At 43.3% G+C, this 27,396-nt stretch overlaps 1 protein-coding gene and 1 long non-coding RNA gene across 4 annotated transcripts in view; one reads left to right on the top strand and one right to left on the bottom strand.

Moving 5' to 3' along the window:
* The window catches only part of LOC117367932 (collagen alpha-1(I) chain-like), a 539,431-nt gene that overhangs the window by 314,461 nt on the left and 197,574 nt on the right, over positions 1-27,396 (top strand). For both annotated transcript variants that reach the window (XM_033961051.1, XM_033961050.1), the window contains exons 21-24: positions 1,561-1,605; positions 3,810-3,863; positions 23,440-23,484; positions 23,920-23,973. In XM_033961051.1, the coding sequence (XP_033816942.1) occupies positions 1,561-1,605; positions 3,810-3,863; positions 23,440-23,484; positions 23,920-23,973 (198 nt within the window). The remainder of the gene's footprint in view (positions 1-1,560; positions 1,606-3,809; positions 3,864-23,439; positions 23,485-23,919; positions 23,974-27,396) is intronic.
* The window catches only part of LOC117367933, a 109,939-nt gene that overhangs the window by 35,436 nt on the left and 47,107 nt on the right, over positions 1-27,396 (bottom strand). The window lies entirely within an intron of this gene.

Genomic DNA, 27,396 nt, shown 5'->3' with positions numbered 1-27,396 from the left:
TGGTTCCCCAGGAAGTGACTTCAGAGGGAGAGCTGAGCCCGTCATGGTTGGAGATGCTGCTCACACCGGCCAAGAGCCAAAGAGGTATGAGGAGGGGAGGGAAGAGGAGGAGAGCTACCAGCACTCCCACCTAAATTTTAAACCTCTCCCCAACCATCCATCACTGCAAGTGCCGCAAGTCATTATCAGAGCAGAATTAATCTTTTGGCGATACCTAGGTAAGCAAGCATTTTGGGCTCTCTATAGTAATACATTATAAAATTCCCACAAACAGAGCCCCATGTGGTTTAGATAGCAGAGGAGTAAGCAGAAGGTGAAAACTAAGGGCTAGATTCACCGATCGGTTTGTGACCCCGGCCTGATTCACTTCCCTGTCTTCCGACCATCCTCCGATCCGCACATGCAATGGAGGGCAACGGCATGCAAAGTAGGCAGGGACGCAATTCACTAAACAAAACCCTGCAAAACCAACTAGGCTGGCCGATCAAAAAAAAAGTGACTTCTGAGGACCTTTGCGACTGCCGTGCCTTCTGCAGCCCTGCTCTCTGCCCTGTCAGCCCCAATCTCCTGTTGCCCCGAATGCCTCCTGCAGCTCCGAAACCAAACACCATGGCTGCCTCAACTCTCCCACCCTTGCCCGCACTGCAAACCCGTGGTTTTAACCCACGGGCATAAGCGGGTTAAAACCATGGGCTCCCAAAAGTTCCTCGACCGCCTATTTAAAAAAATCTGTGCTGGCTCTGAGATCCAGCACTTTTCAGGTTCCCTGGCTGCGCTCAGTGTAATAAAATAGAAGAAGAAAAAAAAACCAAACTCTGATGGCCCGGAAGTCCCACATATGCACAGACTATCTACATGCACATGCGCGGAGATCGCTATAGCGCGATCCGTGCCTGTAGATGGGGGAGTTCCTCCGATCGCCCTCATCTGTATGTTGGAGTTTGCTGATTTCGTCGGACCTGTCCGGATCGGGCCTGATCGGGCAGGTTAGTGAATCCTGGCCTAAGTGCTGTTCACTGACTCCTCCTTCTGACTGGAAGACAATACAAAGAGGTGGGGAGAATAGGCATCCCCCCCCCTCATTCTGCAAGTAACTGACTTACCAGGGCAAAACTCTGCCTTAGGTGCTATTGAATTTACACATCTGTGAGGGCCCCTCCTAAAGCTTTGGACCCTAGGCATATGCCTAATTTGCCAATGCTATAACCCTACTCTGCTCTTTATGCAACACCTATACTGTCTAGTCTCTGTGTCACTCTTTGTGCTGGCTCAGACTCTTTGCCTCTCTGTCTCCCGGTTCATAGTCAGATGCGCGCAAGACATATGCGCGCGGACAAATGGACGAAGACAAGTGAGCGCAAGATGTCTGAACACCAAGACAAGTGAGTGCAAGACATCTGAGCGCTCAATTGTCTTGTGCTCAATTGTCTTGCACTCAGTTGTCTGCATGCAATTGTCTACGCGCTTTTGTCTTGCGCGCATTTGACTTGCCACCCTGTCTCCCTCCCTCTACCATATCTTATACATCCTAATTTCTAATTATCTGCTGCTTATTTTTAGGGCTTCGTTGGGATAGAAGGTCCACCTGGTCCAAAAGGGAACATTGTAAGAATCCTGTTTCATACCCCTTTTACAGTGTTGTTCTTTTTTGTAATTGCTGAATGGAATTCTGTCCTTTAATGGTGCTACAGCCTTTTATACTTTACAATGAATATTCTTTTTTCTCTGTGACTGACACTTTAGATACATTTTTAGACTGTTTTCCAAAAGAAAATAAGGCTTCTGGAATCACTTTTTTGGGGGTCCTGTCTACCCTAAATATTTACGATATTGTAGAGGTAGATGAGCACACAACCTAAGATGGGTTTTTTTCACGTTTTCTAATAACTGTCAGTGTAGCTGAATTCTTATTGAAAAGTAGAATAAAAATGTTAAGTAAAATGTATGGGCAATGCATGTCCCAAAAATAAAATCCTTATTAATAATAAAATTATTGTTAGCACGTATATAGTGTTATCAGGTGGAAGACACATGGAAACACAAAAAAAATGATATATAAAAACCATATAGTATAGCCTATCCAATCTGCTCATCAATACTAACTACTAGTCTTTACTATCCCTTTCCCTTAGAGATCTTCAGTGCTTGTCTCTTATGCCTTTTTGAATTTAGATACAGTCCTCATCTCTATCACCTCCCCTGCAATGCCACTTCCATGCATCCACCACCCTTTCTGTAAATAAATTTCCTTAGATTGCTCCTATCCCATTTTGCCTTCATACTATGCCTCCATCCACATTCCAGAGTTTTCTTTCAGTTGAAAGATTGCACTTCTGTGCATTTATACTATGGAGCCTCTCCTCCGGTTTTCAGCCCACAGAGGTCAGTCCTTTTAAAGCTGCTGACACCTGAGCGCTGACTTAGATCCAGCTATTCGATCCAGCTATTCAATCCTGAGCCTAATCCGAGCATCGGCTTTAGAAACCCAGGTCATGTGTGGCCACTGATAATTATCCAGATGCCAACCGGATAACTAAGAAAATTAAAGTTAGGACAGCCTTTTTGCTGCCTTACTTTATCTAGGCCCTTACCCAGTTAGTGGACTGTAAATTGCTGGTATTCAAGGTAAGCCTTTTCTCTGCCCCTAGACTGCTCTGATAAAAATTGGATAATGCTACAGCAGTCAAAGTTGATATTCAGTTGCATTGTCCAGTTAAGTGTTACAGAATATTAGTGGTAATAATAATAATAACAGTTTATATACCGCAATACCGTGAAGTTCTATGCGGTTTACAAAAGATTACAAGAGGTACAAAATGAGTGACTGAAGAGAGAAGAGAGTGAGAAATAGGTCAAGAAAACAGTTGTTGAGAGTGGAGTGCGGGTCAGTTGTCTAGGTATATTTTTAGGCGCTTCCTGGTAGAGCCAGCCAAGGTGATTTAATTGTGCAGGAACCTCACATAATTAAGTCATCTTGAATAACTATCCCAAGGTATTTAAATGCTTTATCATATCTCCATCTCATACATTTTCTTTTATCTATCTCCACACGCTTTATGATAAAGACCACTGACCATTTTATTAACCACCATCTGGACTAACTCCATCCTGTTTATATTCCTATGAAAAAGTAATCTCCAAATAGGCACATAGGACTCCAAATCAAATATCACCAAAGTCTTATACAGTATATAGGCTTCATCTTTTTTTTTTCTTATGCACCCTATGCACCCAAGAATCCTTCTGGCTTTCGCTGTCCACACAAGCCAGTTCCTTCTTTAGTTTTAGATGAAATGTCTTGTGCATAATAAGGTCTGGTGCTCAGGATCCTTGTTCACTAAAATATTACTCTACCCTAATAGAGAAGGAATTAAAAGGATATACCACTGCCTATCTCTACCCATCTGTTCTGTATTCAAGTTGAAGTTCTCCAGCAGCAAAAGACTTGTGTTATTTGAACAAAAATATAAATGGAAGGTAAAGGGAAGAAGAAATCAGAGGGGAATAAAAAAGAAAGAAAAGAAGGCAGTTCAATGTCTTATAGTACATGAATTGGGAAGTGATTGCATAATAATGCTCTTTTTAAGGGGCTGCCAAATTCTGCTGCCCTTCAGCTCCCAACCATACACTTGATTCTCTTTACCCATTTCTCTAAACATTGCTCTGGCTTAATCTTTTCCTTTTCTGTGTGTGTGCAAAATCCTTGTGTCCATGAGAATGCTGATATGAATCCTAAAAATCTGCAAATGTTTAACTTTTAATAAAGCTGGTGGTAACGTTTTTTTAATTTTTCTTCTTTCTTGTTGCAGGGTGAACTTGGTCCAGTGGGATCAGAAGGAGTGTGTGGACCAGAAGGCCCTGTGGTAAGTTAACACTTGAAAGCTGGTACCCTTTTTAAAGTATTTTTTTTCCCATTCCCACATGTTGCACTTGTTATGGGATGTCCACTGAACAGTGGCGTGTGGTGACATTTATAGCAGGAGATTCAGTAGATGTGCTAAACCAAAGGTGTCCAACCTTGGCCTTCGCCAAGTCAGTGTTTCAGGATTTCCCCAATGAATATGCATGGAGGTAGTACATGCAGATACTCTAGATCTTGTGCATATTCATTGGGGAAATCCTGAAAACCCTATTGAATTGTGGCCCTTGAAGACCAATGTGCTAAACATTAGTGCAATCTTCGGGATCTCAGTGGAATCTTCGGGATCACAGTCAGCATGGATTCACCAAGGGTAGGTCCTGCCAATCCAATCTCATCAGCTTCTTTGACTGGGTAACAAGAAAGTTGGACTTGGGAGAGTCTTTGGACGTCGTGTACCTGGACTTCAGGAAAGCTTTTGACAGTGTCCCACACCGCAGGCTGCTAAGCAAGATGGAATCGATGGGGTTAGGAGAGACACTAACTGCATGGGTCAATGATTGGCTGAGTGGCAGACTTCAGAGGGTGGTGGTTAATGGTACCCTCTCTAAAACATCGGAGGTGACCAGTGGAGTGCCGCAGGGCTCGGTCCTGGGTCCACTCCTTTTCAACATATTCATAGGGGATCTGACTCAAGGGCTTCAAGGTAAAATAACACTATTCGCCGATGACGCCAAACTATGTAATATAGTAAGTGAATGCAGTTTACAGAATTATATGGCGCAGGACCTGCTTACATTGGAAAGTTGGTCCTCAACCTGGCAGCTAGGCTTCAATGCTAAGAAATGTAAGGTCATGCACCTCGGAAGCGGAAATCCATGCAGGACGTACTTCTTGAACGGAGAAACTTTAACTAGGACTTCAGCAGAACGAGATTTAGGAGTAATCATCAGTGCAGACATGAAAACTGCCAATCAAGTGGAGAAGGCTTCATCTAAGGCAAGGCAGATATTGGGTTGTATCAATAGAAGTTTCGTCAGCCGAAAGCCCGAAGTCATAATGCCGTTGTACAGGGCCATGGTGAGACCTCATCCGGAGTACTGTGTGCAATTCTGGAGGCCACATTACAGTAAAGATGTGCGCAGAATTGAATCGGTTCAACGGACGGCCACCAGGATGATCTCGGGGCTCAAGGGTCTCTCGTACGAAGAGAGACTGAACAAATTGCAGCTCTACACTCTTGAGGAACGTAGGGAGAGGGGAGACATGATCGAAACATTTAAGTACCTCACGGGACGTGTCGAAGTGGAAGATGATATTTTCTTTCTCAAGGAACCCTCGGCCACAAGAGGCCACCCGCTCAAACTCAGGGGCGGAAAATTTCATGGCGACACCAGAAAGTATTTCTTCACAGAGAGAGTGGTTGATCATTGGAACAAGCTTCCAGTGCAGGTGATCGAGGCAGACAGTGTGCCAGACTTTAAGAATAAATGGGATACCCATGTGGGATCCCTACAGGGTCAAGATAAGGAAATTGGGTCATTAGGGCATAGACAGGGGGTGGGTAAGCAGAGTGGGCAGACTTGATGGGCTGTAGCCCTTTTCTGCCGTCATCTTCTATGTTTCTATGTTTCTATGTAATAAGTATCCTTAACTAAGATTAATATACTAACTGCTTATGCTGAATGATGTCTCGTCTTAGTCTGAAAGTCACCTTCAGAGTTATTCACAGACTGGTATTATGTGATGTAGAACTACAGATACCATCATAAAATACTTCGAACAATACAGTATAGGTGCATACAATATTCATACAGATGAACTGGGGAAATAAGAATGAGCAGCATCCAAAATGGTAAGTCTATATAGCATGCAAGGTAATTACCAGCAACACAATGGAGATTATTACACATGCAGCAAATTTAGCGTTAGGTTACATACAAGAAATTTATATGCATAATCTAGCCAAAAGTAATTATATTTCAGCTGAACAGACATAAGTTCTCCCACTCTACTCAAGAGAATCTAAACCCAAATCGGTTTGATCAAATATTCATTTTCATTGTCCATATCTGAGTACTATATTTCAACAAGTGCATGAAAATTTGGAAAAGAAATCCAGATGGCAGTGAGAAAATGAATGTCTAGATACAGTCTCCAAGAAAAGGATAAGATAGGCTTATTTAGCCTCAGTGGTAGTTTGCAGATGGATTTTAAAAGGAGGGGGGAGGGTTAATATCACTGGACCAAAGCATAAACTGGAGAGGCTGTAAGCATTACAGGATGAAATGGCCCAATTAGGGAAGGGTTCAGAAATAATTTCATTTTCCTCTGCCTTTGACATAGTTTTAGTTCTTAATTAGTGAACAAGATGTTGGTATCCATGGAAACAGTTGTTACTGGGGCAGGAGAAGTTAGCAGACATGTTCATTAATGTTTGATGTATTTGCATTGGGTAAATATCATTAGGGGGGCAGTTTCAGATTCTCTGTTTTGCTTCAGGATGTGTTAGCATCACTTACTCATGAACGTTTCACACATTTCAAAGGGGAAATACATGAATGCTCTTTTCTTTGAAGCACTTAGCTAGATTCACTAAGCAAACCGATCATGTACCGATCGGTTTTGTGAGCTCTTTGCGACCCGAATCTGACCCTTAGTTTGTGTAGACAGATTTTTCATGCAAAATAATGCATAAAAGATTTTAAAACATGGTCTGTGCTTCTTAATAGATAACATATATTCAGGGCCATTCCTGCCAGCATCAGCTGGAGCATGTTTCTGAAAACATAAAAGGGGCAGTTCTGTTTGCCAAGTCTATATTTATTCCACTTAATTCCAAGTGGATTACAACAAACATACATATCTTATATAAACAATTCTAAAACAACAGTACAAACATTACATCTTGGTGCCAAAATTCTGTTATTAAATACAATCACAAATTAGTATCAAGTTAGGCAGTGGCGTACCAAGGGGGGGGGGCGTGGGGGGAGGTCAGCCCCGGGTGCCAAGCCCTGAGGGGGTGCTCCCGGTCCTGTTCCCCCCCCCCCACCTGCGTCCGGTTCAGCCCCGACGTCTCCCATCTGGATTCCTCCCCGCACCATTTACCTGAAGCAGCCTGCAGCAAGATCGCGATCCCAGCTATCTTTGCACTGCTTCGGCTGTTTCCTTCGCCACGGTCCCGCCCTCCTCTGACGTCAGAGGAGGGGCTGGACCGCGGCAGATGGTGCAGACAAGCTGGGCGGATGAGCGGTCCTTCGAGGTGGTGGGAGGGCGAGTGGTCCTGCGGAGGGGGGGTGCAGGCCTTCAGGGGGGGGCGGGCGGGCAGGCAGGCTGGCCTTGGGGGGGGGAGGAGACAGGCCTTCAAGGAAGGGACAGGCAGGCAGGCCTTCAAGGGGTGGGGACAGGCAGGCCTTCGGGGGAGGGTGCAGGCCTTCAAGGGGGGGAGGACAGGCCTTCGAGAGGCGGTGCAGGCCTTCAAGGGGGGGTGCAGGCCTTCGAGGGGGGGTGCAGGCCTTCAAGGGGGGGGGACAGGCCTTCGAGAGGGGGTGCAGGCCTTCGAGGGGGGGGACAGGCCTTCGAGGGGGGGTGCAGGCCTTCAAGGGGGGGGAGAGGCCTTCAAGGGTGGGAGAGGCCTTCAAGAGGGGGTGCAGGCCTTCGAGGGGAGGTGCAGGCCTTCAAGGGGGGGTGCATGATTCAAGGGGGGGTGCATGCCTTCAAGGGGGGGGAACAGGCCTTCGAGAGGGGGTGAAGGCCTTCAAGGGGGGTGCAGGCCTTCAATGGGGAGGACAGACCTTCGAGGGGGGTGCAGGCCTTCAAGGGGAGGTGCTGGCCTTCGAGGGGGGTGCAGGAATTCAAGAGGGGGTGCAGGCCTTCAATGGGGGAGTGCAGGCCTTCGAGGGGGGGACAGGCCTTTGAGAGGGGGACAGGCCTTCGAGAGGGGGTGCAGGCCTTCGAGGGGGGGGACAGCCTTCGAGGGGGGGGAACAGGCCTTCGAGAGGGGGTGCAGGCCTTCAAGGGGGGGGGGGACAGGCCTTCGAGGGGGGGTGCAGGCCTTTGAGGGGGGGTGCAGGCCTTCAGGGGGGGTGCAGGCCTTCAAGGGGGGTGCAGGCCTTCAATAGGGGGGTGCAGGCCTTCGGGGGAGGACAGGCCTTCGAGGGGAGGTGCAGGCCTTCAAGGGGGGGGGGCAGGCCTTCAAGGGGGGGTGCAGGCCTTCAAGGGGGGGGTGCAGGCCTTCAAGGGGGGTGCAGGCCTTCAAGGGGGGAGTGCAGGCCTTCAAGGGGGGACAGGCCTTCGAGGGGGGGTGCAGGCCTTCAAGGGGGGGAGAGGCCTTCGAGGGGAGGTGCAGGCCTTCAAAGGGAGGTGCTGGCCTTCGAGGGGGGGTGCAAGAATTCAAGAGGGGGTGCAGGCCTTCAATGGGGGAGTGCAGGCCTTCGAGGGGGGGGACAGGCCTTCGAGAGGGGGTGCAGGCCTTCGAGGGGGGGTGCAGGCCTTCGAGGGGGGGGTGCAGGCCTTCGAGGGGGGGGACAGGCCTTCGAGGGGAGGTTCAGGCCTTCGAGGGGGGGTGCAGGCCTTCAAGGGGGGGTGCAGGCCTTCAAGGGGGGGGGCAGGCCTTCAAGAGGGGGTGCAGGCCTTCAAGAGGGGGTGCAGGCCTTCTAGGGGGGAGGACAGGCCTTCGAGAGGGGGTGCAGGCCTTTGAGGGGGGGACAGGCCTTCAAGAAGGGGTGCAGGCCTTCGAGGGGGGGACAGGCCTTCAAGGGGAGGTGCTGGCCTTCGAGGGGGGTGCAGGAATTCAAGAGGGGTGCAGGAATTCAAGAGGGGTGCAGGAATTCAAGAGGGGTGCAGGAATTCAAGAGGGGGTGCAGGCCTTCAATGGGGGAGTGCAGGACTTCAAGGGGGGGGACAGGCCTTTGAGGGGGGACAGGCCTTCAAGGGGGGGACAGGCCTTCGAGGGGGAGGACAGGCCTTCGAGGGGGAGGACAGGCCTTCAAGAGGGGGTGCAGGCCTTCAAGGGGGGGACAGGCCTTCAAGAGGGGGTGCAGGCCTTCGAGGGGGGGACAGGCCTTCGAGGGGAGGTGCAGGCCTTCAAGGGGGGGACAGGCCTTCAAGGGGGGTGCAGGAATTCAAGAGGGGGTGCAGGCCTTCGAGGGGGGGTGCAGGCCTTCGAGGGGGGGTGCAGGCCTTCGAGGGGGGGTGCAGGCCTTCGAGGGGGGGTGCAGGCCTTCGAGGGGGGGTGCAGGCATTTGGGGGGTGCAGGCCTTAAAGGGGGGACAGGCCTTCAGGGGAGGGGGCCCCTGGTGCAGAAGTTCACAGAGGGAAGGGGGAGGGGTTCAAAGAGACGTGCATATGCCGGACTTTGGGTGGGAAGAAATAATGGGTATGAAAATAGAGGAGAGGGAGAGAGATGATGGACCATGGGTTTTAGGGAGGGTAGGAACAGAAAGGGAGATAAGTTTGACACAAGGGATGTTGTGGAGGGGGGGAATAGAGATACTGGTTAGGAGGGTAGTTGGGAAAAGAAAGAGAGAGATGGTGGACCCTGGGGTGGTGGGGAAGGAGGGAGAGATGCTGGATGAAAAGGTAGTTAAGAAAAGGTGGATCTGTGGAGGGAGACGAAAAAAAGGAAAGATGCCAGACATCCGGGGGAGGGAAGGGAAGCGGGAAGGACAGAGATGGCAGATGGATGGTTAGCATGCAGAAAGAAGGAAGAAGGAGACCCTGGCAAGCAAATTATCAGAAGACAACCAGAGCCTTGGACAAACAAGATTTGAAAAATAACCAGACAACAAAAGGTAGAAAAACTAATTTTATTTTCTGTTTTGTGATTGCAATATGTCAGATTTGAAATGTGTATCCTGCCAGAGTTGGTGTTAGATCGCAAATGTGAGCTAGGATTTAACAGAGAGAGGAAAAGTCCTTTTTGTTTCTTTATTTTATTTACACCACAGCACCAGTGTGGTTAGGAGAAGCCAAAGGGGGGTGAAAAAGCTATAAAATAAACCCACCAGGATGTTTGAAAAAAACACCCAATTGGGCATTAAAATCGAATCGATAAACCAATTCAATAGGCTGAATCGAAAATTTTTTTCCTGAATCTGGCAGCAGTAGTTTGTGATACTGTCGTAGACTTTAGGACCTGGGATTGGGGAGAGATGGCATCCTCAGTACATTATAATGCAAGTGAAACGAGGATTTGGTCAGACTTTTGAAGGGTCTGCAGAAGAAAAATATTGTATAGGCCGGAGACATGAGACAGCAGGAAATGGGAACTTTTCTTCCTTCTATTTTTGTGAATGGAAAGGCTGAGGATGTCAGAGTTCAGTTAAAATATGTGCTCTATAAGAAAATATAATAATGTATTTTATAAAATTTATAAGCTTTGCTGGCCTACCCGGTGATATGTTCCTAGTGGTGGAGGCAGCGTGCCAATGTGTTGAGAGGAAGAGGTGGTCTGGGAAATTCTGCTGAGCAAACTCCGGGCCCATTTCCACCCCCCAGTTAGTCCACTCCACTGGTTCACACACTGAGTGGGTCTTTGGGTGTTGTGCCTGGGTAGTTGTTTTGGGATCTCTTCCAGTAGTTTGTCAGTATCTCCTTGTGGTTGAAGGAAGGAAACTTTGTTAACCTTAGCATTGACCTTCAGAATATGTTTGTAACAGCGCTGCTTGTGTGGCATTAGGCTATGTAGTGATCGAAAGAAAAAAACATTTCCTGCACAGCTAAGTCCGTGTGAAGTTACCTTGTGCTGTATTTGACATCTAGCAAGGTCTCTGTTTGGAAGGAAAGATCTAAACTTAAAAATGAAGTGGCCAGAAGTTATGGTAAAAGCAGATAGTATAGCTGGTTTTAAGAAAGATTTGAATAAATTCCTGGAGGAAAAGCCCATAGTCTATTATTAAGACAAGGGGGAAGTGTCTGCTTGCCCTGGATCGGTAGCATGGAATGTTGCTATTCTTTGGATTTTGACCAGGTATTAGTGACCTGGATTGGCTACCATGAGAATGGGCTACTGGGCATGATGGACCATTGGTCTGACCGTTAGGCTATTCTTATGTTATGTTCTTATCTGTAGGGGCCTTTGTTTTCACTTCTTATTTTAATGTATTTTTTTTCTGGGAACTTATCAGTGTTTTTTTATAATGGGAACAAAAATGGAAGAGAATTAATGTGTGTGGAATGGGGGGGTAACTAATTTCTTCAGCTAAATAATTCAATCCACCTCAATCAGACATAGGAGAACTCACGTATATTATTCACACACCCTCCAACCAAAAACATCAAAAGAAAAAAACTGTTCAACAACCTCCTAGTCATTCGAGCTGCAACACTCGACCCCCAACTCTAAAACCTATTGACCTTGACCACAGACTACAAAACCTTCAAAAAAAAAATAAAAACCCTTCTATTCAAAAAACACATAAAACCGAATTAACACAATCAGAACTGTCCCAAGCAACTACTCCATATGTACTTCTGATGTCATGACAATTCAGACATAATTTATGTTATGTTATGTTTGGAATAATGGTTACTGTCTTAGATTTTAGGACCTGGGATTGGGGAGAGATGGCATCCTCAGTACTTTATAATGCAAGTGAAACGAGGATTTGGTCAGACTTTTGAAGGGTCTGCAGAAGAAAAATATTGTATAGGCCGGGGACATGAGACAGCAGGAAATGGGAACTTTTCTTCCTTCTATTTTTGTGAATGGCAAGGCTGTGGATGTCAGAGAGTTCAGTTAAAATATGTGCTTTATAAGAAAATATAATAATGTGTTTTATAAAGTTTATAAGCATTGCTGGCCTACCCGGTGAGATGTTCCGAATGGTGGTGGTGGTGGCAGCGTGTCAATGTGTCGAGAGGAAGAGGTGGTCTGGGAAATTCTGCTGAGCAAACTTCGGGCCCATTTCCACCCCCTAATTAGTCCACTCCACTCAACTGGTTCACACACTGAGTGGGTCTTTGGGTGTTGTTCCTGGGTAGTTGTTTTGGGATCTCTTCCAGTGGTTTTTCAGTATCTCCTTCTGGTCCAAGGAAGGAAATTTTGTTAACCTTAGCATTGACCTTCAGAATATGTTTGTAACAGCGCTGCTTGTAATGTAATGTAAAATATGAGGTTCAATAAAAAAAAATTTTCACTGCCTGTTTCTATTCTGACCATTTATTCCGTTTCATGGTCATTACAAAAAATATTTTTTTACATGGGGGGGGGGTGTCAAAAAATGATGGGCCCCGGGTGCCACATACCCTAGGTACGCCACTGAATTTAGCTACACCCACTTAAGCCAGGTCTATGACAGGCGTAAACTGGTGCACTGAAGTGAGCATGTAACTAATAATATTTTAGAATTTATCCCTCCAATAAATAAGATTTATTATTTGCCTACGAAAAAAATTCCTGGAAGAGAAGAAGAAAAAGGAAAAAAGAACAATGAGATAGACTTTGCTAATGTGACTGCTCTTCTTGAACAAACAATAACAGCTGACACATAGTAACATAGTAGATGACGGCAGATAAAGACCCGAATGGTCCATCCAGTCTGCCCAACCTGATTCAATTGAAAATTATTTTTTTTTTTTCTTCTTAGCTATTTCTGGGCAAGAATCCACAGCTTTACCCAGTACTGTGTTAGGGTTCCAACTGCCGAAATCTCTGTTAAGACTTACTCCAGCCCATCTACACCCTCCCAGCCATTGAAGCCCTCCCCAGCCCATCCTCCACCAAACGGCCATACACAGACACTGATAGAGCAACGCTTTTGGTCTCATTCGTATTTGAGCAGGATGTTAATATGATCTTGAAACTATATTTTAAAAATTCTCAAAAATTATTTGGGGAACAGAAAATATGGATATACTGACGTTGCTAAGACTACTCAAGAAAGGAGGAAAGAATTTCTTTCTTTGCGCCAAGAAACAATTAAATTAGGTGCTACATTCCTATTGGCGTGTCCCTGCAAGTGCTTGGTCAGGTACCTAGGAGTCAAGTATACCTTTTTTCTCCAGACCACCTGAAGGAATTTATAGAAGTTAAAAAGATCATCAAGGAATGACTTTAGAAGGGTGTTGAAGTAAAGCAGTTGTTTGATACATTAAGCCTTTCTTAATTTTATTTAATTAAATTCCCTTTTATATCTCATATAATATGACCACTCACCTGAGATTGTGGTCTAAGAAAGGGATTATTATGATTGATTGATATAAGTTTGATTTTTGATGCCTTGAATTGATTTTCCTCCCTGTGTTTAATGGTGCAAGATTTATTCTTGTGAAATTTAATGTAAAATTATAAATAAATAAATAATATTTTAGAATTTACACAATAAGGGCTAGATTCACAAATCTGCCTGATCGGGACCGATCTGTGTCTGATCCGGGCAGGTCCAATGGATTCTTCAACTTCTAATATGCATATGGGGGCGAGCGGAGGAATGCCCCCATCTGCCGGCACAGTTCGCTGGTGTTCGATCCCGACACATGCGCAGACCATCTGTAGATGGTCTGCGCATGCGTCTAAGACCCATCCAAGTCGTGACTTTTTTTTTTAAACTTTTTAGCCCAGCCGCTCTGAGATGGTCTCACTTACTATTAATCAGGGGTCGAGCGCATGCTATTAGGTGCCCTTAGGAGGCTCAGCAGGGTACCGGCTGCCTCTACCTATACCGGTGCACATCTGTTAGTCCTCAGGGTAAGAGTTTAACTGGCAGCCCAAAATCAGCTTTACTGAACGATTCCCAGCATTGTGACAGTGAATTTTTTTATCCAGTTTCTGTGAGAGAGCTGAAAGCAGGCTGCAGCACTGATCCTGTCTGGTTACAGTGAGTACAGAAGCTGATAGCCTGTGAGAGACATCGGGATAGGATGGAAAAGTAAGGTTTTGAGTGTTTCTGAATGTTCCCCCTCCTGAAATATTCTAAAATCACTATTTTTAGAGTTTGGAAAGGGGGAAAAAAAATCACAATTTTGGTGTGAACAAGAGAAAAAGGAAACTGAAATAGTTCTCTAAACTTGTTGTGGAGAAAGTAAAGTGAACATCCAAAAATCAAAAACCATGTTTTTCACCTGGAAAGGAAACCTAACTCCAATTTTGCCATTCGTTCTTGACAATACACCTTTAGAATCTGTACCATATCTGAAAATCCTTGGTGTAACCATTGATGTAGATTTATCATTTAACAAACATATTAGTGAAATAGTTAAATCATGTTTTCATAGGTTACGTCTCATCCGTTCCATTTCCACGTTCTTAGAGACCAAATCTGTTAATATTCTAATCCATTCACTAATTATTTCCAAAATGGACTACTGCAGTTCACTTCTAATCAATATTACTCAGAAAGAAAAAAGGCGACTTCAGATAATTCAAAACACAGCAATAAAATTAATTCATAAAGCAAAAAAAATACGACCATGTCACACTCCTAATGATTAAATCACACTGGCTTCCTATTTCCCATCGGATTACGTTTAAAATCATACTTTTAGTATATAAAACATTACTTCTTAATGAACTCACAATTCATATCTAAAATGATTATTCCATACAATACATCACGTTCATTACGTTCATCCTCCTTAAATCTTTTATCGATTCCCTCCTTGAAAATCATCAGCACAAGAAGAAATGATATATTTTCCGTTATGGCCCCAACATTGTGGAACTCTTTACCAAACTTTATTAGAATTGAAAAAGACCTTTTAACTTTTAAGAAACTTTTAAAAACCTTTCTGTTTCAAGATGCCTTTGATACATAGCATATTTTATGTTAACCCCTTTACATTTGACTAAGACTATCAAACATTCCAACCCCATTATTCCCTATTGTGTTTTTCCTTAATTGTTAATTTCAACAGATAATGATATTGTAACTTTTCCCTCTTTTCCCTCTTATTCATGTTTGTCTCTTTCCCCATTGTATAAAATGTCAATAGTTTGTTTTATAATTAATGTGTAAAAATTATATATGTGACCACCATCTGATGGTTTTTAATTTGTACATCGCTTAGAAACTTTGTATAGGCGATTCATTAAATGCTAATAAACTTGAAACTTGAAACTTAAAGGCAAAAGTGCTGGTGTTCGTGAAATATAAAAATACCTATGAAGAGGAGTACGGAAAGGACTACCAGGTGAAACTAAAAGAAGCCAAGAGAAAGATACATCTGGCGAAAGCGCAAGAACAAATGTCTAGGAATGTAAAAAAGGGAGACAAAATTTTTTTCAGATATATTAGTGAAAGGAAGAAGAAGAAGAATGGAATTGCGAGACTAAAATATTATATGTATCGATATGTGGAGTGATGAGGAAAAAGCAAACATGTTAAACAAATACTTCTATTCTGTGTTCACAAAAGAAGATCCTGGAGACGGACTGAGATTGTCTGGCAAAGTCACACACAAGAATGGATTAGATACCGTGCTGTTTTTGGAAAAAGTGTTTATGAACAACTTGAAAAATTGAAGGTGGACAAAGCGATGGGACCGGACGGGATCCATCCCAGGATATTGAGGGAGCTCAGAGAGGTTCTTGCGGGTCCTATTAAAGATTTGTTCAACAAATCTTTGGAGAAGAGTAGCTGTGGTCCCTATTCACAAAAGTGGTCGCAGAGATGAAATGGAAACTACAGGCCGTAAAGCCTCACTTCAATTATTGGAAAAATAATGGAAGCGTTGCTGAAATAAAGGATAGTGAAATTCCTAGAATCAAGTGGGTAACAGGATCCAAGGCAACATGGTTTTACTAAAGGTAAATTGTGCCAGACAAAGCTGATATAATTTTTTGATTGGGTGACTGGAGAATTGGATCAAGGGCATATACTAGATGAAATGTACTTAGATTTCAGCAAAGCCTTTGACACGGTTCCTCATAAAAGGCTCTTGAACAAACTTGACGGGCTGAAGTTAGGACCCAAAGTGGTGAACTGGATTAGAAATTGGATGACGGACAAATGCCAGAGGGTGGTGGTTAATGGAATTCGCTCGGAGGGAAAGGTGAGTAGTGGAGTCCCTCAGGGATCAGTGCTGGGGCCAATCCTGTTCAATATGTTTGTGAGCGACATCGCCGAAGGTTAGATGGAAATTTTGCCTTTTTGTGAATGATAGCAAGATTTGTAACAGAGTAGACACCGAGGAGGGAGTGGAAAACATGAAAAAGGATCTGCAAAAGTTAGAAGAATGGTCTAATATCTGGAAACTAAAATTCAATGCAAGGAAGTACAAAGTAATGCATTTGGAGATTAGAAATTGGAAAGAGCTGTATGTGCTGGAAGGTGAGAGGCTGATATGCATGGATGGGGAAAGGGACTTTGAAGTGATAGTGTCTGAAGATCTAAAGGCGAAGAAACAGTGTGACATGGCAGTGGCTGTTGCCAGAAGAATGCTAGGCTGTATAGAGAGAGGTGTGACCAGTAGAAGAAAGAAGGTGTTGATGCCCCTGTATAGGTTGATAGTGAGACCCCACTTGGAGTATTGTGTTCAATTTTGGAGACCGTATCTGGCGAAGGACATAAAAAGACTTGAAGCGGTCCAGAGGAAGGCAACAAAAATGGTAGGAGGTTTGCGCCCGAAGACGTATGAGGAGAGACTGGAAGCCCTGAATAAATATAACCCTCGAGGAAAGGAGGGACAGGAGAGAAATGATTCAGACGTACAAATACTTGAAAGGTATTAACGTAGAACAAAATCCATTCCAGAGAAAGGAAAATGGTAAAACCAGAGGGCATAATTTGAGGTTGAAGGGTGGTAGATTCAAGAGTAATGTTAGGAAATTCTTTACAGAGAGGGTGGTTGATGCATGGAATGCACTCCCGAGGGAGGTGGTAGAGAAGAAAACGGTGACAGAGGTCAAACAAGCATGGGATGAACACAGAGGATCTCTAATCAGAAAATAATGGGTATACATTGAAGGAACTAAGACCAGTATTTGGCAGGCTTGCACGGCCTGTGTTCCGTATATGAACATTCAGTTGAGGATGGGCTGGGGAGGATTTTGATGCCTGGGATGGTTAAGATGGGCTGGAGTGAGCTTTGATGGAGGCTCCAGTAGATGGAACCTAAGCACACTACTGGGTAGGGCTCTGGGTTTCTGGCTCAAAAATATCTAAAAAAAAAAAAGGACCATTTAAACCAATTAATTAATTTATGGAGCATGTATGGTTGGGCAGACTGGATAGACCTCTCGGGTCTTTATCTGCCGTCATTTACTATGCTATTATCTTGGATTTTTAGTGATCTTTTTTTCAAAATTTCCCTGCTTCTTCAAAACTGCAAATTTTGCCTTGAAAATTGCTGGGATGGAGTCCTTGGGCTCTCCTCTTGTGGATTCTTGCCAGGATTGCACAAATTTAGCAAGGAAGGGTGCCCTTCAGCGTCCAGCTTAGCTTCTCCCCTGCTGAAGCAGATGAGCAAATGCTCAGCTTGCCCAGTGTAGCAGCTTTCGTGGTTTTCGGGTCTCAGTATGGCTGGTAATTCCAAGCTGCGGACCTTGTGCAGCCTTAGAAACACACAGTGCCCTATGCCCCAGGAGCTGGACACCTTTTCAGAATTTTTGAAATTTTTGTGCCCTGGATTTCAGACCAATGTGTTCTTCCCCTGCGCTGTCACAATCTGCCTCCACAGCATCTCTCAGAGGCATTACTCAAGTTTCAAGTTTATTAGGATTTTATATACCTTCTATCAAGGTTATCTAAGCGGTTTTTACAATCAGGTACTCAAGCATCCTAGATTCACCCTGCCTCTATGCTTGTGCTGCCTGTCCTGATCTGGGGGATCCAGATGCGGATGATTTAATTGCTGACCCCTTAATTACAGGTGCAGCACTTCCTGGGATGGAAGATTAGGGACTCTGTGCTGGATCTGTGGATCCCTCTTGGGTTTTGGTGCCTGGAAATGCTATCATGAGCCTGCATCTATTTGAGTCTGCAGCTTTACAAGACTTTCTTTCTGAATCTTTACAGGAGGTCCTTTTGGTCACTCAGCCAGTTCCATCCATTTCTTCCTCCTGGCTTTGTGGTGTGTGCTGGCAGTCTGCTATCTTCCCCTGGCACCCTAATATGTGCATTCTGATCTCGGAGCAGTTTGATTCTCCGGAGGGTGCTCAGAAGATTGAAGGCCTCTTCTGGATCTTCAGCTTGTGAATACGACTCTCAAGGTTCCCTGCTTTCAAATGGAGGCTGTGCAGTCAAACATAAAAGCAGTGGCCCAGGAAAGTTTCTTGCCTCTCTGGATCTCACGGATGCGTTGTGCACATTTCCTTTATTCTGGCCCACTGTAACCTTTTGAGGTTTCATGTTCTGGATCAGCACTACCACTTCTCAGCTCTGCCTTTTGAGCTTGCAACAGCACCCTGGACCTTTACCATTGTGCTGGTTGTCATGGTGGCTTACTTATACAAAGTGGGTCTCCAGGTTCACCCTTACTTGAGGTGCTGGAGGACCTGGGCTGGATTGTCAACTTGAGGAAAAGTCTTCTGATGCAGTGGCTGGACTACCTGGGAGATCTGCTTGTCTCAGCTGCGGGCCGCATCTATCTATGGGAAGTCTGCAAGCAGAAACTGTGTGCCCGGATTTCTTCCCTTCTGGAACGGTCGACTCCATCAGCATGGGATTATCTTCAAATTCTAGGATCCATGATTACTACACTGGATGTGTTTCCTTGGGTGAGGGCACACATACATCCTTTTCAGCATGCTTTGCTCTCTTGCTGGGCTTCGCACAGGGATGCCCTGCAGGACTGTATACTTTGGACTCTGAAAGCTTGAGCACACATGGACTGGTGGCTTCTCCCACAATCGATCCACAGATGCATACCACTGTACATAGCCTCATGGATCATGGTGATGTTGGATGCCAGCCTTCAGGGCTGGGGAGCTCATATACACTCGTCATGTTCAAGGTTGTTGGACGCCCTCGCAATGAAAATGGTCAATAAGCCAGTTGAAGCTCAGAGCCATTTGACTAGTTCTAATAAGATTGCAAAAGTCCTTGGAAGGCCAAGTGGTCAGGGTCTTCTCAGACAATGCAATGGCAGTAGCCTATATCAATCACCTGGGAGGAACTAAGCGCACTCCTCTGGCTCAAGAATCCTGCCTTCTTTTTCTTTGGGTGGAACATCATCTCCTAGCGCTGACAGGAATGCATATGGTGGGAATAGACAACATTCAATCAGACTTTCTCAGCAGACAGACTCTGGATCTGGGCGAATAGGCCTTGTTCCCAGAGGTATTCCAAGCGATGGTGGGGTGTTGGGGGTGGCCCTGCTTTGACCTTATGCCCTCGGCAAGTAACAAGAAAGCAGATCGCTTCATAAGTTGAAGATCCAAGCCCAGTAGTGTGAGACTCGATACTCTTGTGCAGCCGTGGCCTCAGAAGATTCTCTTGTATTTTTTCCTCATTGGTCATTCAGAGGATCATAGCTCATCCTGGCCATGTCATTCTGGTGTCTCCGGCTTGGCCTCGCAGACCATGGTACACAGATCTGATATGTCTGCATAAAAGTCACAGCCTTCGGCTGAGCACCTATACATACTCCTCATGCAAGGTCTGGTATCCCTGGAGGATCTGGGTCACTTTGCTTTTATGGAATGGATCTTGAGTGTGCAGCCTTGGAGCATAATAGGATATTCTGTCCTGGTTGTTGCTACTCTTCTAAAATCTAAGAAGTTATCCTTGGTGCCGGCTCATGCTGGTCTCGGGCACTGGTGTGCTCAGGACCAGGTGGACCCTTATTCAACGCTGATCTCACTAATTCTCGCCTTTCTTCAGTCTGGTTTGGATAAAGGCCTCACTGTGGCTTCTCTTCAGGTCCAAGTGGCCGGGCTCTTCTGTTTTAGATCCTGAGAGCGTCGGTCTTCTTGGCGTCTAATCCTGATGTTGCTAAATTCTTGAAGGGGAATCTTCATGTCCAACCACTGGTTAAGCACCCTTTCTCTTCCTGGGACCTTAACTTGGTATTGTCTAGCCTTACCAAGGCTCCTTTTGAGCCCCTTCAAGATGCTATCCTCTTGGACTTCTGGTCACATTTAAATTGGTGTGTCATATGTCTTGCAGAAACCCTTTTCTCTGTATTTCAGAGACGGGGATTTCCCTTCAGATGGTTCCTTCCTTCTTGCCAAAGGTAGTTTTGGCTTTCCATGTCAATCAGGACCGTTCAAGAAACTGGACCTGTTGAAGAAACTAGATGTGTGCAGAGTTCTTCTGCATTATTTGGAGGTCACCAATGAGTTTCGTCTCTCCAACCATTTGTTTGTGCTGACTCATTCAGTTAAGTGAGGTGCTCCCGCTTCCAAGGCCATGATTTCCAGATGGATTCGTAGGGCCATTAAATCAGCCTACATTCCTTTGGGGAAATAGTCTCCTGCTTCTGTTAAGGTGCATTCTACCAGGAGTGTGGCTTCTTTTTTTTTTATTATTATTTATTTATTGAAATTTTACATAATTCACAAGAATATTTCTCTTGTACAAGTAAAACAGAAAAGAAACAAATTAAATAAGGTCACAATTTCTACTATCAGGAAAATTTCATTCTTTCTTAGACCACTAACACTGAAGGGAGAGGAGATGAATATATTGAAGAGATAACAAACATAAGTAATAATTGTATTCTTGAAAGGCTTAACAGTCTTTAACCCCCTCTTTTCTTCCTACTCTTAAACATTCCAGGCAGCAAGATTCTTTAAATCTAAAAAGGTGCGTAGCTGTTCTAGTGCATAGTAGACATATTTAACACCTTGGTATTTAATTAAACATTTGCATGGATATGCTAATAAGAATGTCGCTCCAAGGGTCAAAGTCTCTACTCTCATTGCTAAGAATAATTTTCTTCGCTCCTGCGTTGTTCTCGTGACGTCTGGAAAAATCCATACTTTCTTTCCTAGAAACATTTGTTGAGGATTTCGGAAATATAAACGCATAATTGCATTCATGTCTTGTTCGAAAACAAAAGATATGAACATTGTGGCTCTCTCTGTAGTTTCGGAAAGTGTAGTTTCTAATAATTCAGTAACATTTATAGCGTCTATTGTCAAACGTTCCTCTACACCTGGATCGGTTCCTTCAATTTTCTTTTTCGGCAAATAGTAAATTCTGTTAAGTGGAGGTATATGTTCAGGGGAAAACTTTAATACTTCAATTAAATACCTTTTCCACATATCTATAGGTGTAACCTCCAGAGCCTTTGGAAAGTTCAAAAGACGCAAATTCAGTCTTCGGTTGTAATTTTCTATTTGTTCAATTTTTTTATTCAAACTTATTCTTTCCTTTATCAAATTATTAGTTATAGCTTGAATATTTACCACATTGTCCTTAACCTCTTTTATCTCCATTGAAAATTCATCTTTAGTTTTCTCCAGGGATTTCCCCAAAGCGTCCACAGTACTTAGAAGAGTTGTCAGGTCACGTGAAGATCTGGCTACCTGGATGTTTAGTCTCTCGAGAGAATCCCAAATCTTCTCGAGAGTAATCGCCTCCGCTTTTGCTGTTCCAGTGCCAGTAACAATACTGGCTCTCACTTCCCCCTGCTCTCCTCCTACTCTCGCGACTCCGAGCCCCTGAAATGGGGTCTCCCCAGCGTTCACTTCCACAGAGGAAGCCTCCATTTGGGCCGCGAGTTGAGCAGGGTGCGGGGGCGGAGCAGGCTCCGGAGGGGAGAGAGAAACCTCCTGCCCGAAGTCCCCAGCCGCTCTTCCGGCCGGAGAGAGCCCGAGACTACCTCCTGGAGTTACGGGGCCAAACGAAGCTGCAGCAAAGTCCAGGATAGAACGCTGAATGGGGGTAGACGTCCGGGCCACAGAGGGCTCGGCTCGGACGCTACCCTTCCGTTTAGAATGAGGCATCACGGCGTAAGTAAAGAAGCTGTCCCGGACCGCTGGTATAATCGCAAGCTTCACGCTGCCGCCATCTTGACTCCTCCCCCAGGAGTGTGGCTTCTTAATGAGCCGAAGTTAGATCTGTCTCTCCTGAAGAGATTTGCAGACCGGCAACATGGTCTTCTCTTCACATGTTTGCTGTGTTATACCAAATGGATTTGGCAGCAAGACAAGACTCCACCTTTGGGTCCTTAGTCTTACAGGTCAGTGCACCAAGCCCGCCCTAGCTTTTTGGGGAACTGTCTAACATGTCTCACCTATTGCACTGGAAAAAGAGATTATGTATTTATCCTGGTACGCTCTTTTTCAGTAGATAGGTGAGACATTCTAGACTTCCGCCCTGTCTTTACTGCACCTAATTACAGTTTTCCATCTGTTTATGCTTCTCCAAGCTGATTCTTGGATGCCTGTCAGCCCTTGGGAGCTGGAAAAAATTTGTATATATGTTTCCATTTATTGGGGTGTAATGTCTGAACTCCTTTGAACCTTTGTTGATGGTTAATGATACTGTTTAATTCCTGTTTGAGCTGAACAATTTGTTTGAGCCTGTTGCTACAGGTGCCTCTACTTCACATGACACGGCACAGGGAAAGCCCCAGCGGGGAACATCATCTTGTTCAGTCCTGCCATTGCCACTGTTTGGAATGGAGGTATGTCGGCCTTGCGGTGAGAGAGTTGTTGGGGTTCTGCTGCACAGGGGAATGGGAGGGAGAGATGGAAAGATGCCGTTCATGAGGATGGGTTGGCAGGGTTGTTAGGGTTCTGCTGCACGGAGGGGGGGAATGGCTTTGTATTATCTGTACAACACCCCAAAATTAGTGAAGATCACCCACTGCAGCAGTCCTGGGATTTCTAGCCCCAAATGCTAGTTTTAGTTGGGCTGCGACACTCCAAACACTGAGTGTAACAATCTTTTAAAAGTTGTCAAAATGGTGCCAGACACACTTCAACACAGGCTTCCATTATAGTAAACAGGCAAGTGGCTTATCCTTTGGAGCTGTTTGGTATTGTAGTTACCTCATAAAAGCCCATATATTATCTGTTCCACAAAGATCTCAAGACTTTTTTTTTTTATTTCAGAAATGTTATGACATCTGAATTTCAGTTTATGATCTGTAATTTGTTTATTTGTTAACCATTTAAAGCTCTATTTTATAGGGAAGATGTGGAATATCAGAACAATGCTTAGATTAGATTAGATCTAACTCAAAACAATGAAATTGCTTTTGAGGTTCTGCTGCACGGGGGAGATGGGAGGTAGGGATAGAAAGATGCTACACAAGGGGATGGATGAGAGATGATCATTGTACACACACACACAAAAAAAGACAACACATGAAAATAAGCCCTAGTACATTTTATGGACCCAAAATTAATATGACTGTCTTATTTTCGGGGAAACATGGTAGTCAAGTGGCTAAACTTCACTTCATGTCCTCTGGCTCAGGCAGTGCTTCAAGTAAACCTAGATAAGTGAAATTAGCCACATAAGCCTGATCAGTTTTCAAAGAGGCCTATATAGCCAACTAAGTCATAAAGTTGAAAATTGGCGTTCTAAGCACTTTACATACATGCAGCAACCATGATAGCTTCTGAAATGTACAAACGAGAAACAACAAAATTAATATCAGTGAATAACACTAATGATTCGTTTTGATACTAGAATCTTCAGTTTCTGAACTTTAGTTAAATATATTTTAATTTCCTTTTTTAGGGACTAATTGGAATACCAGGTTCAAATGGCCAACCTGGAGACTTGGTAAGCAAATTGTCCCATAATAATTGTATTGGGTACTCATTGATTGTCGTCAAGGAGAAAGGAGAAGAAAGGTGCAAAGGACACTTGAGAATGGAAATTTTAGTGTACTGAAGGTGTGATTTGTTTGTTATCAGTGAGATGTAATCCAAAATTCAAGATTTTAACTTGCTCATGCTGTCATTGAACAACATATACTGTGAGACCAGACATGGAGAATATTATCTGTTCTACACTGTAGTGTAAACTCTTTCTTGGACCAATATTTATTTATTTAAAAAGCATTTGTAACCCATCCATCAAGCCATATCCTAAGCAGGGAACAAGATTAGAAACAAATATTTCATGGATGTGCAGATACAGGAAGCCAAGGTTGTCCATATCATTGTGGACAACTGAAGTCGTTTTCTAAGGACTGACTGACTGAATTTTTTACAGGGTTACATGGGTTCAAATGGTGCAAAAGGAGATCCTGGGCCCAAAGGAAACAAGGTAAGACCCAGGTTTCAGGTTTATTTAAAATATGATTATATCACTTATAATACTTCTAAGCGATGTACAGTTTAAAATGGGGAAACCATATTACAAATTACGGACATGTACTAGAACAATACAAGACCAACATGATACAGTAGGGACGGGGGTTGTACCCTTTCAAATAAAAATGATTACAAAATAAAATACAATAATTATAGGAAAGAAACAAATATGGGTAGTACAAAACGGGCCAATAGGGAAGGTGTCTGAAGCTTCCTGAGGTTTGAGTTCCTATCGAGAGAAACATCATTTATTTTAGTGAGCTCTTAAACCGATCAAGATTTTGTTCTTCTCTGAGATGGGAAGGTAATTTATTCCATAGTTGCGGAGCATAAGTTGTAAAAATGTTATTTCTTCGAGTATTGATTATTTTTAAGGCGGGGATTACAAGCACATTTGATCTGCAGATCGTAAGGTCCTAAGGGGTGTATATGGAATTAGGAGTTTATCAAGAAATGCTGGTAAATTTGACTGTCGTGTTTTAAAACAGAGCAAGATTATTTTCTATGTGATCCGATGTGAAATTGGCAGCCAGTGAGCATTTTGTAATAAAGGTATCACAAGATTGAACTTTTTGGATTTTAAGTTTTATAGATGTATTCTGGATTAACTGTAGATGCCTTAGTTGAATCTGGGTGATGTTTTTATATAAAGAATTGCAGTAATCCAGTCTAGAGATAATGAGAGAATGAATAAGGGTGTTTAATGCTGCTGGTTTAAAACCTTTGACAGTAAGAGGGGAATTTTATATCAGGTCTTCTTCTTCTTCTACTACTACTACTACTACTACTACTACTACTACTACTACTACTACTACTACTACTACTATGCATCTACCACCCTATCTGTAAAAAAGTATTTTCTTAGATTGCTCAGGAGTAATTTAAGAAAATATATATATATTTTTTACAGAAAGGATAGTAGATGCATGGAATAGGCTCACGGTAGAGATGGAGTCAAAGACTGTGCCTGAATTCAAGAAAGGGTGGGACAGGCATATGGGTTTTCTTAGGGAGAGGAGGAGATAGTGAATGCTGCAGATGGGCACACTGGATGGGCCACTTGGCCTTTATCTGCCATCATGTTTCTTTGTTTCTACTAATCATTTCTATAGTGCTACTAGACATATCAGTGCTGCACATATTATATGCAGATACTTTTCTCTGTCCCTAGTGGGCTCACAATCTAAGTTTTGTACCTGAGGCACTGGAGGATTAGGTGACATTAGTGCTGCATAGTAACTAGTTACAGTAACGCTAGTTACTGTAATTTGTTACATTTAGGTAACTATCAATGTAACTAGTTACTTTTCATAAGATCAACTAAATTAAGTAACTAGTTACTTTATTTTAGTAACTACTAACTTTATTTTAGTAACTACTAACAAAAGTTACAAGTTACTTTTGCGTTACTGTTTATATAGCATGCAGAACAATTGACAACAAATTTCCATTCATGCTATTTTACTCATTAAGCCTCCAGTTCAACTTGTTTCTTTTGCCTCGCCGTATGTACCAGCTATACGTGGTGACAGTCAGCCAAACAGATGCTACTGAACTGAAATAATTGCTTCATAAAGGGCTACTACTGTTTTTGCTTACTTAAAGGGACTAACTCCTACTGCCCTTTCTCTTTATACTCTAACTGATTTGTTACCAAGATCTCTCAAACTCTCTCTGTACTCTGCTTACATGTATTGATGACTTTACAATGTGCCTATTCTCGCTGAGTTCGCTGATCGTTCCAACTCTTATTATCTCTGTATCCTGCTTATATGTATTCTATGACTTTACATTATGTCTATCTTCGCTGATTGTCCAGCTTCTCTTATTGTAAACCACCTCGAACTACTATGGCTTTGGCGGTACATACGAATAAAATTATTATTATTAATTTGCAAACTCATTTGCATGTACTGTTGTTAGTACACTTGAATCTGAGGATGATTTGACAATAGCAAGTGTTTCACATCCACAATTCAAGCTGCGCTGGATCCAGTCAGATTCTGCCAGAGCTTGTGCCAAATACTTGCTGAAACTATAATCCGTTCAGGAAAGACAGGATAGGAAGAAAAGGAGAGTGGCATTATATATTAAATATCATATTAAAGCCACACATTTGCAGGATCTACAAGGTAAGGAAGAGGCACTGAGGATCAATCAGGAAAGAGTGAAAACAAAAAGTATTTACATTGGTGTGATATACAAAGGTTGCAAAGGTTAGAACTATAAACCTGGCGTAGATGTTCTTTAAAAAATACCATTGTGGAAGCAGAGACCAGATGTATTCTACGTATCAGCAGAGGTGGAAAGAAGAGGAAACGAGAGCTGGGATGGTTAAAAGGTGAAGTAAAAGAGGTTATTAAAGCCAAAATAACATCCTTTAAAGAATGGAAAAAGGATCCAAATGAAGAAAATAAAAAGAGACACAAGCTCTGGCAAGTTAGATGCAAAGCACTGATAAAGAAAGCTAAGAAAGAATATGAAGAGAAACTTGCAAAAGAGGCAAAAACTCATAACAATTTTTTTAGGTACATCAGAAGCAGAAAACCTGTGTGGGAATCCATGGAACCATTTGATGATCAAGGAGCAAAAGGAACGCTCAGGGAGGATAAGGCCATGGCAGAGACTGAATGAATTCTTTGTTTCAGTCTTTATGGAAGAAGATGTAAGAGATCTACCTGAACCGGAAATGGTTTTCAAGAGTGATGATGCAGAGGACATGAAAGAAATATCGGTGAATCTGGAAGATATACTAAGCCAAATCGACAAGTTAAAAAGTGATAGATCACCTGGACTGGATGGTATATATCCCAGGGTATGAAAAGAACTCAAACATGAAATTGCTAATCTGTAACCTGTCATTAAAATCATCTGTAGTACCTGAAGATTAGAGGGTAGCCAATGTAACGCCTATTTTTAAAAAGGTTCCATGGGAGATCTGGGAAATTACAGACTGATAAGACTGACTTCAGTGCTGGGCAAAATGGTGGAAACAATTATAAAAAATAAAATTGTGGAACACACAGGCAAGTTTAAAGTTTTCAAGTTTATTAAAACATTTTTTATACCGCTAATTCAAATTTCTAAGCGGTGTACAGCCTTAATAAAAGAAAGCTTTTAAAACACAAATAAAAATTGGTGTTAAAATATTATACAGTACTATACTAGGTTAGTAGACTTTTAGCATAGGACACATATACTGACTACACATAATTTGGGAAAAAGGGTTGAATTACAATAATTATAATAAAGCACACCTAAGGGTTAAAACAATAGGTGGGAAAAGGGACTATTGCTGATTTAGTCATAAAAAGGACAGTTTTATCCAAAAGCATCCTCAAATAAAAATGTTTTGAGTTTTGCTTTAAACTGCTTT

The sequence above is a fragment of the Geotrypetes seraphini genome, chromosome 10, assembly GCF_902459505.1.
Source record: "Geotrypetes seraphini chromosome 10, aGeoSer1.1, whole genome shotgun sequence".
Taxonomy (NCBI): domain Eukaryota; kingdom Metazoa; phylum Chordata; class Amphibia; order Gymnophiona; family Dermophiidae; genus Geotrypetes; species Geotrypetes seraphini.
The sequence above is the reverse complement of the archived record's forward strand: the minus strand, read 5'-3'. Positions and strand labels throughout refer to the sequence as shown.